The 12,221-nt window shown below is 54.8% G+C and overlaps 1 protein-coding gene across 1 annotated transcript in view; it reads right to left on the bottom strand.

Moving 5' to 3' along the window:
- Positions 1-219: 219 nt before the first annotated feature.
- MAPKAPK2 (MAPK activated protein kinase 2) overlaps positions 220-12,221 on the bottom strand; it is a 43,237-nt gene continuing 31,235 nt past the window's right edge. Inside the window, exons 2-10 of the mRNA XM_059674133.1 lie at positions 5,136-5,275; positions 4,936-5,000; positions 4,646-4,725; positions 4,073-4,199; positions 3,400-3,475; positions 2,886-3,010; positions 2,683-2,768; positions 2,485-2,565; positions 220-1,769 (exon numbers count right to left, since the gene is read on the bottom strand). Coding sequence (XP_059530116.1) covers positions 1,626-1,769; positions 2,485-2,565; positions 2,683-2,768; positions 2,886-3,010; positions 3,400-3,475; positions 4,073-4,199; positions 4,646-4,725; positions 4,936-5,000; positions 5,136-5,275 — 924 coding nt within the window. The 3' untranslated portion in view covers positions 220-1,625. The remainder of the gene's footprint in view (positions 1,770-2,484; positions 2,566-2,682; positions 2,769-2,885; positions 3,011-3,399; positions 3,476-4,072; positions 4,200-4,645; positions 4,726-4,935; positions 5,001-5,135; positions 5,276-12,221) is intronic.

Genomic DNA, 12,221 nt, shown 5'->3' with positions numbered 1-12,221 from the left:
ACAGGGCAGGCGCTGGCTGCTGCTCGCCCAGAAGGCCCTCCTCTCCTCGTCCCCTCGTCCCCTCGTGTCCCCTCCATTCAGTCTTCTCCCCTCCCTTCCTATTCCTTCCCCTCCCCTCCTCTCCCAGGACTCCCAGCCCATAGAACCACTCTCCACATGTGGGAAGAGGAGAGGTGGGGGGTCAAGGCCTAAGGCCCATGAAAAAAGAGAAAGAAAACCTTTCAACTATTAAATCTGTTTAGTAAAGACAGTTTCGCTCATACAAAACAACAATTTACAACAATCTAAGTGCTGGACACACCATCAGACACGGAGGCGCTGCAGGCACTGGAGCCCTCCCCAGGGCAGAGAAGACCTGAGTGCCCCCCCTGCCCTGAGGGAGATGAAAACTGAAGTATTACAGCCACCCCACCCCACCCCAAGGGACCTCTCCCCACGCTGCTCCTCGCTCCTCACTGGCCTGGACACATGAAGCCAAGCTGCTTGGGGTGGGGGGAGTGGCTAATGGGTCGGGGCAGAGTCGGGGCATCTTTGGTGTGAAGACCCCCCACCCACTAGGCCACACAATGGAAATGTGTGGGAGGCCACAAGGGTGGTGCTGCCTTTGCCCAACACCAGGGCCCAGGGCAAAGCGCAGAAGCTGTGTCCCGTGTAAAGTGCCCAGGTTCACCCCGGTGAGCTGAGAGGAGGCCTGCGGAGAAATGGCTAAAAATGTAAGACAAATAAGAAATGGGTGAACAAAGGCAGGAAGGGGAAGCAGAGGTTACTCGGTAGATGAGCGCCTCAGAGGACTAGGACCAGCACTAAGAGGGGAGTGGGGGGGGGGGGTCCAGTCTTCCTGATTTGGGCCAGTGCTAAGTCACTCCTCTCCACCTCCCGGACCAGTTAACAAGAGACAGGCACGCAGGCCAGGCTCCTAGTCTGGACAGGCTTCCAGGCACCGTGGCAGGCTCACCACAGGCGGGGCGGGACAGGCCAAGGAGGGAGAAGGTTCCTGAGCCACAGCAGGGCCCTCCTTATGCAGCCCGGCCTGTCCCTGGCCCCACAAATGCGCAGTCCTAGGCACACATGCACGGGCGCGTGTACACACACACACACACACACACAGTCACTCACTCCTATCCGTCTGGCACACTGGTGATGTCGAGGGATCCAGTAGGAGGTGGTGGCATCCTGGCCCCAGACCTCCATGGCCTTGAGCGCCAGGTGCCTCGGCCAGCGGGGAGCTGAGGCTGTAGTGGGGAAACGGGGCAGACGGGACGACACAGGGACACTCCCTACAACAGTTTCCACAAATACCCTTTAACAAGAGGAAGGGGCTTGGGGGGAGGGGGGAGGAGGAAAGGACAATAAAAGAAGTTTCATAAAAATCCTAAGTCAAATCATGATCAAACTGCAGACTGAGCACAGGTTCAAGAGCATCTGCTCCCTCCTCTGCACACCCTCCAGACCCCGGCCCTCCCTCCGGCGGCCAGAGCCGAAGGCAGGAGTCAGCCTCTCCCGGGACCCCTGCTCCGCGAGCCGAGGAAGAGGGAGGCAGCAGTGGGCAGCCTGTGTCTTCATTTAAAAAACAGATTCAGGTCGAGTTATTGCTTGTCCTCCGGCGGAGAAGGCCAGCTGAGTGGTCAGTGAGCGAGGGCCGCCGCCTCCAGGGCCCGAGCCTTCTTGCGCCTCTTCAGAAGCAGAGGGTTGGAGGCATCTTCTATCTTTTTTATCTTGATCTGCTCGTAGTCGACACGCATTGTGGCCAAGGCACTGGTCATCTCCTCCTGGGGAAAGGGTTCCACCAACAGAGATGTGAGAGACATAGGTAAAGGCAGAGTGAGCCTGGCGGGGGTGGCTCAGTGGTTGGGCACCCCCAGGAGGTCACGGTTCAAATCCCGGGCAGGTGCTGAGGCTCGATCCCCAGTGGGGGGCGTGCAGGAGGCAGCTGATCGATGATTCTCTCATCATTGATGTTTCTATCTCTCTCCCTCTCCCTTCCTCTCTGAGATCAATAAAAATATATTTAAAAAAACAAATAAAGGCAGGATGAGGGCAACCAGAGCAGAGAGAAGCGGCAGGCTGGTCAGTAGGTCCAGGACCAAAAGCGGCCTCAGCCTTGGGCTGGGTCAACTGAGTCGCCTCCGCTGCTGCCGCTCTCCGAGAGCCCTCCAGGGGCCCCGCAGGAAGAGTCTGCCCCGCCAGTCATTAGCTGTGTGACCTTGAACAGGTCACTCCCCTCTCTGGGCCTGTTTCCTCATCTGCAAAATGAGAAGATAGTACCTCTGAGGCCCTTTTAGAGACCCAGGGAATAGAGAGCTTATAGGAAACAGCCCCCGAGTTTAGGCCGGAACACAGACTCCTCTGCCCCAACCTGGTCAGGGAAGTGGCTCAGACTCGCTGTTCTTGTAACAGAAACCTCTCGTGAGAGAATGCAGAACCAAATCCTCCCTGGCCAGCACCGCCAGGCACCCCGCGCCCTCTCGGCCCGTGGTTCCTCACCTTGACATCCTCCCACCGCTCCTTGTCCTCCTTCAGGACCCGGCTGGTGTGCAGTGGGGTTTGAGGGACCTTTGTTGATTGCTGAGGGGAGAGAACAGGGTCCAAGTGAAACCTGGGCTGGGCAGAGCCCTGGCTAAGCCCTGCCCCCAGGGACAGTCCCCAGAGACCCAGGCCTCTCTGGCCGCCGGCCGGGCTCACCATGATCCAGGGGTGGTTCATGAACTCCGTGATGGTCATTCTCTGAGTGGGCTCTGTTTTCAGCAGGTTCCGGATGAGCATCTTCACTGTGGGGGGGACACAGGGACACAGACAGTCAGGGCCCCACTCCCTCTCCTGCTCCTTCCCACACACACTCGCGCACGCGCACACACGTGCACACACTGGCACACATGGCTCTTTACCTTCCTCTGATACTTCTGACCACTCTGGGTTGGGAAACTCATACTGGCCCATTCGGATGCGAGTCTTCATGCCCGGAGAGATGGCAAGGCCATGGTTGGAATAAAAGGGCGGGTACCCACACAGCCTGAGCCGAGGGAAGCAGAGAGAGGGACAGAGCTGGTGTTATTTAGGGGCCCTGCACCAGGAACAGGATGAGAAGCAGACTTCTTGTAAAGGTCACGGGCAAATGAGGACTCGTTGATTCAGGCACGGTACAGAAATTCAGGACAGGGCCCTGATTCCTACATACCAAGTACCCAAACCACACATTTCCCCGCCCACCGGCTAGTTTCCAATCATCACTTAGCTCTCAGATCCACTAGCACTGAGGGAGGGGGGCGTGCAGGAGATTCCCAGGGAATCCCCATCCAGAAGGGGAATGCTAACCCTCACCTCTTCCTCTCGATCAGAGAGGAGCAGGCTTCCTCCCACCTCGGCCCAGCCCCGACCTGGGGTCCCTCCCGGCACACTCACAGGATGTACATGATGACACCCAAGGACCACATATCACAGGACTTGTCGTACTTCTCTGGGCCCAGCACTTCTGGAGCTGCAAACCAAAGGTCAGTGTGGATGGGCCTGGCCCTTGAACACGCGGATCTACCCCAGTTTCTCTGCAAATGATGCTCCCAGCCCAGACCATCAGCCCGTCATGATGGGACTGTAGCTGCGGGAGGGAGGGGAACAGCCATAACCCAGCCCCGGAGCTGAAGGAGGAGAGCAAAGACCCTCCTCCCAGTGGAACTTAGGACTAGAATCTTAAGATAAGGTAATTCTTGGCAAGAGCCTTTCAGACGCACGATGTCCATTTACTTTGACAAACACATTTGAGAATTTATCCTGTGCCAGTGAGCTGGGCGCCAGAGCCAAATCTGGGTGCCAGACCACTGGGCATCTGATGGAGGTGACAGCTCCTCTCGGGAAAGTGCCCATGTGCACAAAACCCTGCCGTGGCCTCAGGTAGTGTCCTAGGACCCCCCAACCCCAGCCCATCTCTGACGAGCCCTACTCCATTCAGGTCACATGGAACCAGCGCCACACAGGGCCAGAGGACACGCCTCTCCTGGGGCCTCTGGCTCCAAGGCCGGAAGAGGAGGGTTTGGCAGAAGTTCAGGGGGAGGACGAGCCTGGCCTTCCCCGGACTTACCCACATAGTAAGGCGTATAACAAGGAGTGGTCAACGAGTTGTGGCTGGTGGTTTCCTTGGCAAAGCCAAAATCGGTGAGTTTCAGGATGGCGTTGGGCCTTTTGGAGGTGTATAAGAGGTTCTCGGGCTACAGAGAGAGGCAGAAAAACAGCACTCCTGCATGAGGGCTATCAGAGATCAAAAGGGTAAAGATGACTTCCCTCCCCCCTCGCCCACAGCCATCTGTCGGGCCCCAGTGATCTGCACACCATCAGCCATGACTAGCTCCCTGCCTTCCCGGAGCTTGGAGATAAGAGGCTAATGACAGACCAGCAGTGAATTCACAGGGCAGAGAAACCACAGGTGTGGCTGGGCAGTGCCGCCTGAGGACCACAGGGCTTCCGACTGGGTTTGGGGGTTTGCCCAGAGAGGGCAGGCTCTGTGGAGCAGAGAATAGCACCCTGTCCCACCCTACCCCACCCTGCCGCCAGGAACCAGGCAGCAAGGGGACGGGCAGGACGATTCTGGCACCCTTTCCATGCGCCCTCAGCAGCGCCTGAGTTGGGAGGGGGCGGGGTGATGAACAGCTGGTACCTTGACATCCCGATGAGCGATGTTGATTGAGTGCAAATACTGAATGGCCTCACCGATGCTCTTCATGATTTCTGAAGCTTCTGTGGAGGAGAGGAAAGAAAGTCACACGGTGTGTCATTAGGGTTGCAAACTCAGCCACCTGGGCTCAGAGGAGATGGCAGCCCTGGCAGCGAGCGGGAGGAGGCAGGAGCCTCAGCAGGCCGCACCGAGGGCAGGCACTGCGGAAGGTCCGCTTCAGTCACCCGCTGCCCTGCCTGCCCGAGGCCTGTCCCCCAACAGACCCTTCCTACCTCTTTCTGTGAACGCCTGGTCTCCTCGGTCCTGGATTCGGCTGAAGAGTTCTCCACCATCCAAGCTGAAACAAAGCCATGGTCAGGTCTCGGGAACACACCCCACCACTCTCCATCACCCCCCCTCCGCCAAAAAATCCATGAGGGGCCTGGGCAGGGAGTGGGAGGCGGGGCCAGAAACAGATCCGCAGGCTGCTCACCACTCCATGACGATGAGCAGGCACTTCCTCCCCGCGTACAGGTTCTCATAGACGTCCACGATGCGCACGATGTGTGGGCACTGGGAGGCCCGCCAGTGCAGCTCCACCTCGCGCCGGGCCTTGGGGCAGTCCTGCAGCATCTACAAGGCAAACAGCCATCCGAATAACTGCGCTGTCTCAGGAGGGGGCAGCCGGCTGCTGCTCCACATGGGTCTCTTCCGAGGCCCTGCCACATGCCGGCTGGCATCCCACCAATGCGCCATAAACTCCCCACTCCCACTGACCCCCTACCAAGCCAGTCTCCTTGGCATTTTCCCTGCAGCTCCTTCTTCTAAATGCCGACTTGGAGCTTTTTAGCTCCCCTGTCTGCTCTAAAAGAAACCCCAAATGACCCCGTGGTGCCTGACAGTCTACCCAACTAAAGGCACAGAGTCCACTGTAGGAGGCAGGCAACAGCGAGGCACTGAAAGACGGGGATAAAGAAGGTCTGGGAGCAAGACAGGCTGAGGAAACCCAATCCAACATGGAGAAACTCAAGAATTTATAAGCAAAGGTACCTCCACGACCCCTCAACCCCAGCACACCAAATCCTGAGCAAGTCCTTTCTACCTGTGATACTTCATTCAACCAACAGGTGGCCTCGGGGTCAGCGCAATGTATTTAGAACCCAGGTTCCTATGAGGTCTGCGACCTTGAGCGAGTTATTTACCGCACCAAGCCCCATTCACATCCCCCCTTCTTTCATGGACCAGGTGGCCAGGGGCATTAAAGGAGCCTGGATCCCACATGCGTCTCATGAGTCTCAGGGGCTGAACCTTGACTAGTCCAAGCCAGTCTCCTTATGTCCAGGCCCTTCACTAGTGACTGGCTTGGGAATAAGCCTAAGACCAATGTTGGCCAAGAACTTTGTAGGAGATCTGCTGAGAGGCCTCTTAAAGGGAGCGCAGGGATCATACATCACCTCTCTCACATATGGCACCTGGGACCGAGGCAGTCACCTTGGTGCCATAGGGGAACAGCCTAAGAGGATGAGCCAACACACTGAGGAAGACAACCAGGAGAGGTGGCACCTGCCTGGATCCTTGCTGATACCACCACACGTCCCTCGTGGCTTCTTTGTGGTAAGAGGTATCCTGACACATCCCTTTATAAATGGGGATAAATCTGTTGTGAGGATTAAATGAAAAATCCTGCACAATGCCTAGCAGAGTGCCTGGCAGTGCTCAGTAACAGCAGTCGTCATTCTCATTACAGAATGTCTGCCAAGTGCACAGTGCAGATGCCAAAATAATTAAGATAAGGACCCTCGCAGACTGACCAACCGTGGGAAGTCAAGACTAGCACTACAGTACACACCCAACTTCTTTGGGCAGTTAGAGGGCTGGGGTGGGAGGAGGGAGTTGGGCTAAGCAGGAACTGGACAGGCAGAAGGGGAGGCTGACAGCAGAGGAAAACAGCGGGAATCAGGGCTGACCAAGAGGGAGCGGAGCTGGGCTGGGGGGCGAGCTAAGGCACCTGCTGCTGGAAAGCGGGTGAGGCTTGGTGAGTAGGATCAGATGGCCAAGATGGAGCAGATGAGAGGGGGCGCTGAAAGGCAAACGCGGGGATTTCCAACAATAAACTAGCACTCCTCTATGCTGTGGTCCATGATATGCTCGGCCTTTTCTAATTTTACAGTAATCGCCATGTTACAGGGTGAGGGAACCGAGGCTCGGAGAAATAGTGGGTCCCAGGCTCAGATTCGGGGGAAGGCAGAGCCAAGGTTGGAATCCAGGGCTGGTGGATTGCAAAGCCCACGCCATTTGTGCTGTAATACACTACACGACTTTCAGAGAAGAGATGGAGGCCGAGACTTGTCAGTCTCAGACCGCCAACCGCAGAGGGACTGCAGAGGCAACAGGTGTCCAGTTAGTTCAGTCTTGAGCAGGCAAGAGGCAAGGTCCCCATGGGGTCACACTGTCACCTAGTGGCCATATGAGGACACTGCACAGGCCCTGGGTTCTGCCACCCTCAACTTCATTCATTTGGATGGACCAGGAAAAGAGTGTATTTTCCTTTCCCGAGCTCTATGCGGAGTCGGAGGCGGCACTGGCTGCCTTTATGTGCATGTAGCAATTCCACAAGCGCTCAGTGAGCTCCTACTATGGGCCACACATTGTGCTGGATGTCAAGACCAAATAGAAGGCTCCTGATCTGAAAGAACTCGGGCTGGGGGTGGGGGACACACTAGGAAGGTGGACAGAAAATACTTAAAACCCACTGAGATAATGTGCTGTAAGACTGACAAGTTCCAAGGATTCAGGAGCAATCGTTTTCAGAGCAGCCAACTGGGAAAGACCTCTATCGCCCCCTATAGGCACATAGGAGTTAAGGCTCAAAGAAGAAGAAACCAAGTTGTCAAATTACTCAGAGGCAATATGAGGTCATGGATCAATTTCTGGTTGCATCATAGCCTTGCAGAGGTCCTTACCTTTCTATGTCTGTTTCGCAGCTGTAAATTAGGGGGGCTAATCCCCACCTGGTCTCCTCCCTCCTAGAGCCATTGTAAGCAACTAATGCAATACTGCCTCTGAGAGTGTTTTGTTACCGCGCACTCGTCCCTGAGCCCACAGCACAGCTGCCACCGCACAGGGGCCTCTCCATCACATCTGTGCTGCGGCTGGAGCACGTGGGTTACCAGCACAAGTCATCAGCAGGACTGTAGGCTGGGTTTCTGTCTGTAGCCTGGTGGCCACCCCCTGGGAACCAGCTCCAAGCTCTAACCAACCAGAACTGTGCTAAGTGAAGAAGCAACAAGGCCAAACCCAAGAGCACGCCCCCAGCCCCTCCTGAAATTGGAGCGCACACTCCAAGCTCCTTTCCTTCCGCCTTAGACACGTTAGTGTATGTGGCACCAGGCACATTCCATCTCCGGGCTCACACACATTTCTCCAGCTGCAGGGGAGCTGATGGACCTAGTACAATGGGGCCTTGACTTACGAGTGTCCTGACTAATGAGTTTTTTGAGATGCCAGCTGTCTCTCAGCCGATTTTTTGCATTGAGTTGATAGAGTAATTTGAGTTAACGAGCTCCTTAACGAGCTCGGTCTCGGAAGGAATTAAACTCGTAAGTCAAGGCCCCACTGTATATAACACACTTGGCCTTGGAATCACACACAACTGGCGTCCCAGGTCTGCACGTCCCAGCTTGTGTCAGGGAAACCAATCTACATTTCTGAAAAGGGTGTCCTCATCTATCAAACTGCATTCAATTTAACAAATAAGTACATGGTGGAAAGGGTAGCGCTTTTCCATTCTAAGAGAAACATAATCAAATTTTCCCATGAAGACTGGTAACTGACATCCAGGCGCATGCTTATCGGAAGTCCCTGAATGGCTATGAAAACCAACGCAAGCAATGAAAGCAAGACCTTCAGATCAGTCAGGAGGGCAGGCTGGCTGACGTCAGGGCAGAGCCAGGAAGAGCCAAAGAGGCTTGGTGGACAGCTGTGGCGTGCAGAGCGCCTGGAGAGAGGAAATCAAGAATGTGCTAATCTGGAGTACCGGGCTAAGTAAAGAACAGCGGGGAGCCGCCTGAGCTCAGCCAGAGAGAAGGGACAAGGAGAGAAAACAGGATTCCCGAGGTGCTAACAGGGCAACCAGCAGAGATGCGGTGGCAGGTTCAACCAGAAGCCAAGAGGGGACCTGGGTGTGAAAAAGGACACAGGCGGCCCCTACAGCCCTGCGGGCCTGAATCTGAAGGGAGAAAGTGTCTTCCCAGTAAAAAGCCATACAGGCTCTTAGGCAAGGAATGCCTGGAAGCCTGTGAAGTATTTTAAGCGCAGGCTAAACCTGGAGCAGATACCGTGACTTCCCTCCTCCCTCCACATTTGCGTCTGAGATGCTCTTGATTGCTGCCTTGTGCTGCATGGGCCCGGCTGCAGCCCGCCTACCAGTGTGGCAGGGCCAGGGAGCAGGCCACAGAGTCCATTATCTGGGGGGACCTCTAGGGTGAGGGTGGCAATAACGGAGATATGGGAGCTCTCCCAAAATATGGTGCCCTGCCTTTCTGTCTTTGCCAGAACCTGGAGGGAGGCAGGACAGTCCCACTTATCTCCCCACCAATTTCCCCGCAAGCGTCCACACGGGAAGACTGGAGCGTGGTCAGCATCCCAAGCCGAGCAGAGCCAGGGCAAAGAGAAGCAACAGGCCGGGCCTGAGGCCTGCTCACCAGCGAGGCAGACATGAGGACAGGAGGAAGAAGCCAAGCCCCATGGGAGCATCCCCTGCACAAGCTCCACCACCACTTCATCCCTTGGTGCCTCAGTTTCCTATCTGTTAAACAGGACAGTAACTACCTGTCCACATTCAACCAATGAACACACACGTGTTATGTGAGTGACCAAGAATGGTTCCTGGCACATGGTAAGCACTGCACTAGGGTTTGCGATGGTTATTCTGCCCACTCCCCCGCCCCACCCCGCCTCCCCCACTATTAGAGTCCCATTGGGGTGGGGAGCTGGAATCCCACTCCTGCCCACCTCATTTAGGGTGTTAGCACTGGGCAGAGCGGGGGACCCAGAACACCGGGAGGGAAGCAGGCTTTGGCATCCTAGCCCTGAGCTCTCCTGCTCCCTCTCTATACCACCTAAACTGGACAGCTGGGGCGGGCTGCAATGTAATGAGGGAGGAAGCCATCCCTTCCCAAGACTGACCCGGTGCCAAGAGTGATGCAAAAGTCCAAAAGTCCATCAGGCGCTGTGTGGCAGGTGTGCAGTGCTCCTTGTACAAGGCAGCCTCTGCACGCCCAGCAAGTTAGCAGGCACATCCCCCAACCTGCCCCACATGGAGAGGGCTGAGGCTGACCTGGACGCTTCTCCAGGTCGGAGAAAGGAGGACTTGAGAAGGAGGCTTGCTGCACGGCGATGGCGCAACCTCAGCACAGAGCAGCCGGACATTGGCAGCCTCAGAGCCAGAGGAGCAGGGGGCCTGCTCCCGGGAGTGCTCTGTGTTACTGGGGTGTCAGTAGTTGGAATGTGGAACCGCCATCCTCACACCCACCCCAAGAGGAAGCATCCTATTTTATAAATAGCAAAACTCAGGCTCAGAGGCACTAAGCGATTAGTTCAAGGCCTTTCAGCCAGTAGCCTGTGGCAGGGCTGGAATATGAACTCCATTCTCACTGCTCCCAGAGCCTCCTGCCCACCACCCATGGCAAGGCAAAGGGCACAGATGTGTCCAGGGCTATGGTACAACAGCCGAAAGTGGGGGCTGAAATGGACATATGCCTTAAAGTGCAAACCTTGGAGCTTGAAATTACTGTTAGAATTTTATCCTCAGGTACTAAAGGTACTAATGGAGCTCTAAGGATGTGTGTGTGTGTGTGTGTGTGTGTGTGTGTGTATCCCAATAGTTGTTTACCTCACCTAGAAATGGCTAACAAGTTGAGTGCCCAGCAATAGCAAGAGATTTATCTATGATTTATCTATCAATCTATAATCTTTCAGATGAGGCTTCAGAATAATATTTACTAGAAATGGATTCCTAAGTCTCTATTAGCTTCTCAGTCACCATCGTTGTCATTGTCTATTTTTTTCTTTTGCAGCACAAGTTCCAATCTATAATTTCCTTAAATTTATTTATCAAAAAGTATCTGACAGTAAATGGAAGAGCAAGTTACAAAGCCTTATGTACAGTCCAGTACTCTCTGTATATTTATTTATATCTGTGCATATATATGCACATAGACATACATAGTATGTGTGTATATCTATAACAGGAAGAGCATTCATACTCTGTAACATGTTGATGGTAAATATATCTTTATTTAATGGTGATTTATAATTAGTACATGTACTTTTTAAAGAGGCAAAGAAGCTTAGCTCTCCAAATTTTAATCAGAGGCTGTCATCCACACCCCTATATGGCCAGGGAGCAGCTCGGGGCTTCCAGGCAGCTCTGCCACACTACTCGGCCTCGCCAAGTCTATGGACCTAGAATCTCGGAGTCCTGAGCAAGAAATCAGCTCAGGACCTGGGGAGGTGGTAAGGAGAATTGAGTGCAGCTATTCAATCTCAAAGATCTTGCCGCCTACACCCTGGGAAGCTGGGTCCCCCACAGCCCTGTACTAGTGGAAAGGAAGGTGTGAGCTCACGAGGCCACAGGACCAGGACACAATGTCCTTACATCGCTTATCACCTCTGCCTCCATCCCTGGACCTGAAGCCAGGGAGGGACATGGGGAGGAGACACAGCACACGCAGTACTCGATCTCACCTTCCCAGAATGCCGTTCCTCAGCAAAACCTGGGGCATGCAGGATGTGCCAGGGGCATGCAGGATGTGCCACACGCTGGTGTGGGAGGTGCTGGGATGTAACGGAGAGCATGACAGGAAGGCCTGTGCCCTCCTGGGACTTACACTTTAGTGCGCGAGGTACACAATAAACCAGTGGGTGTGTTTTGTGTGTCTTTTTTAAATTGCACATCGTGCTTTATGCTGCAAAGGAAATAGGGAGCTGCCACCAAGTCAGCACTGGTGGTGGGGGGTCTCGTTCCCCAAATTACAGACTGCCCGAAGGCTGGGAGCGTGTCGCAGGTCCCTCTTCATCCAGCCCAGCTCAGGCACACAGGAGATGACAGACAGCTACGTCTTGGTTGAAATGACGATTTCCCTCCACACCTACTGGGGGTGGGAGTGCGCCCCATTCCGGAACCTTGCAAAGCTCAGTGAGGAGCAACGGGTGGTCCTCCCCTAGAAACTGGTCTAAACATACATCTCGCAGATTTGTTTAACCTCAGAAGGTCACCATAATAAAAGATACACAGAAGTACATCATTGGGGTCCCTCATATTGCACATATCCCCAAACACTTGATTCGAAGGTAAAAGCCTCTACTTGCTACTGACTTTCATTCATGTGATGGGGGAGGGAGGAATCCCCACCCAAAACAAAGCTAAAACTCCCAACGGGGAATCCAGTTCCAAAAGCCTTAAACAGCCACGCCACTCTGCCCAGAAGATGAGCAAACCTTTCCTGGGGTCCCCGCCCGCAATCTCCAGGACTTCCCGGGGGGGCCACACAGGACCGAGGTTCAACGAACAGGCCAG

The sequence above is a fragment of the Myotis daubentonii genome, chromosome 18, assembly GCF_963259705.1.
Source record: "Myotis daubentonii chromosome 18, mMyoDau2.1, whole genome shotgun sequence".
Classification (NCBI taxonomy): Eukaryota; Metazoa; Chordata; class Mammalia; order Chiroptera; family Vespertilionidae; genus Myotis; species Myotis daubentonii.
The sequence above is the reverse complement of the archived record's forward strand: the minus strand, read 5'-3'. Positions and strand labels throughout refer to the sequence as shown.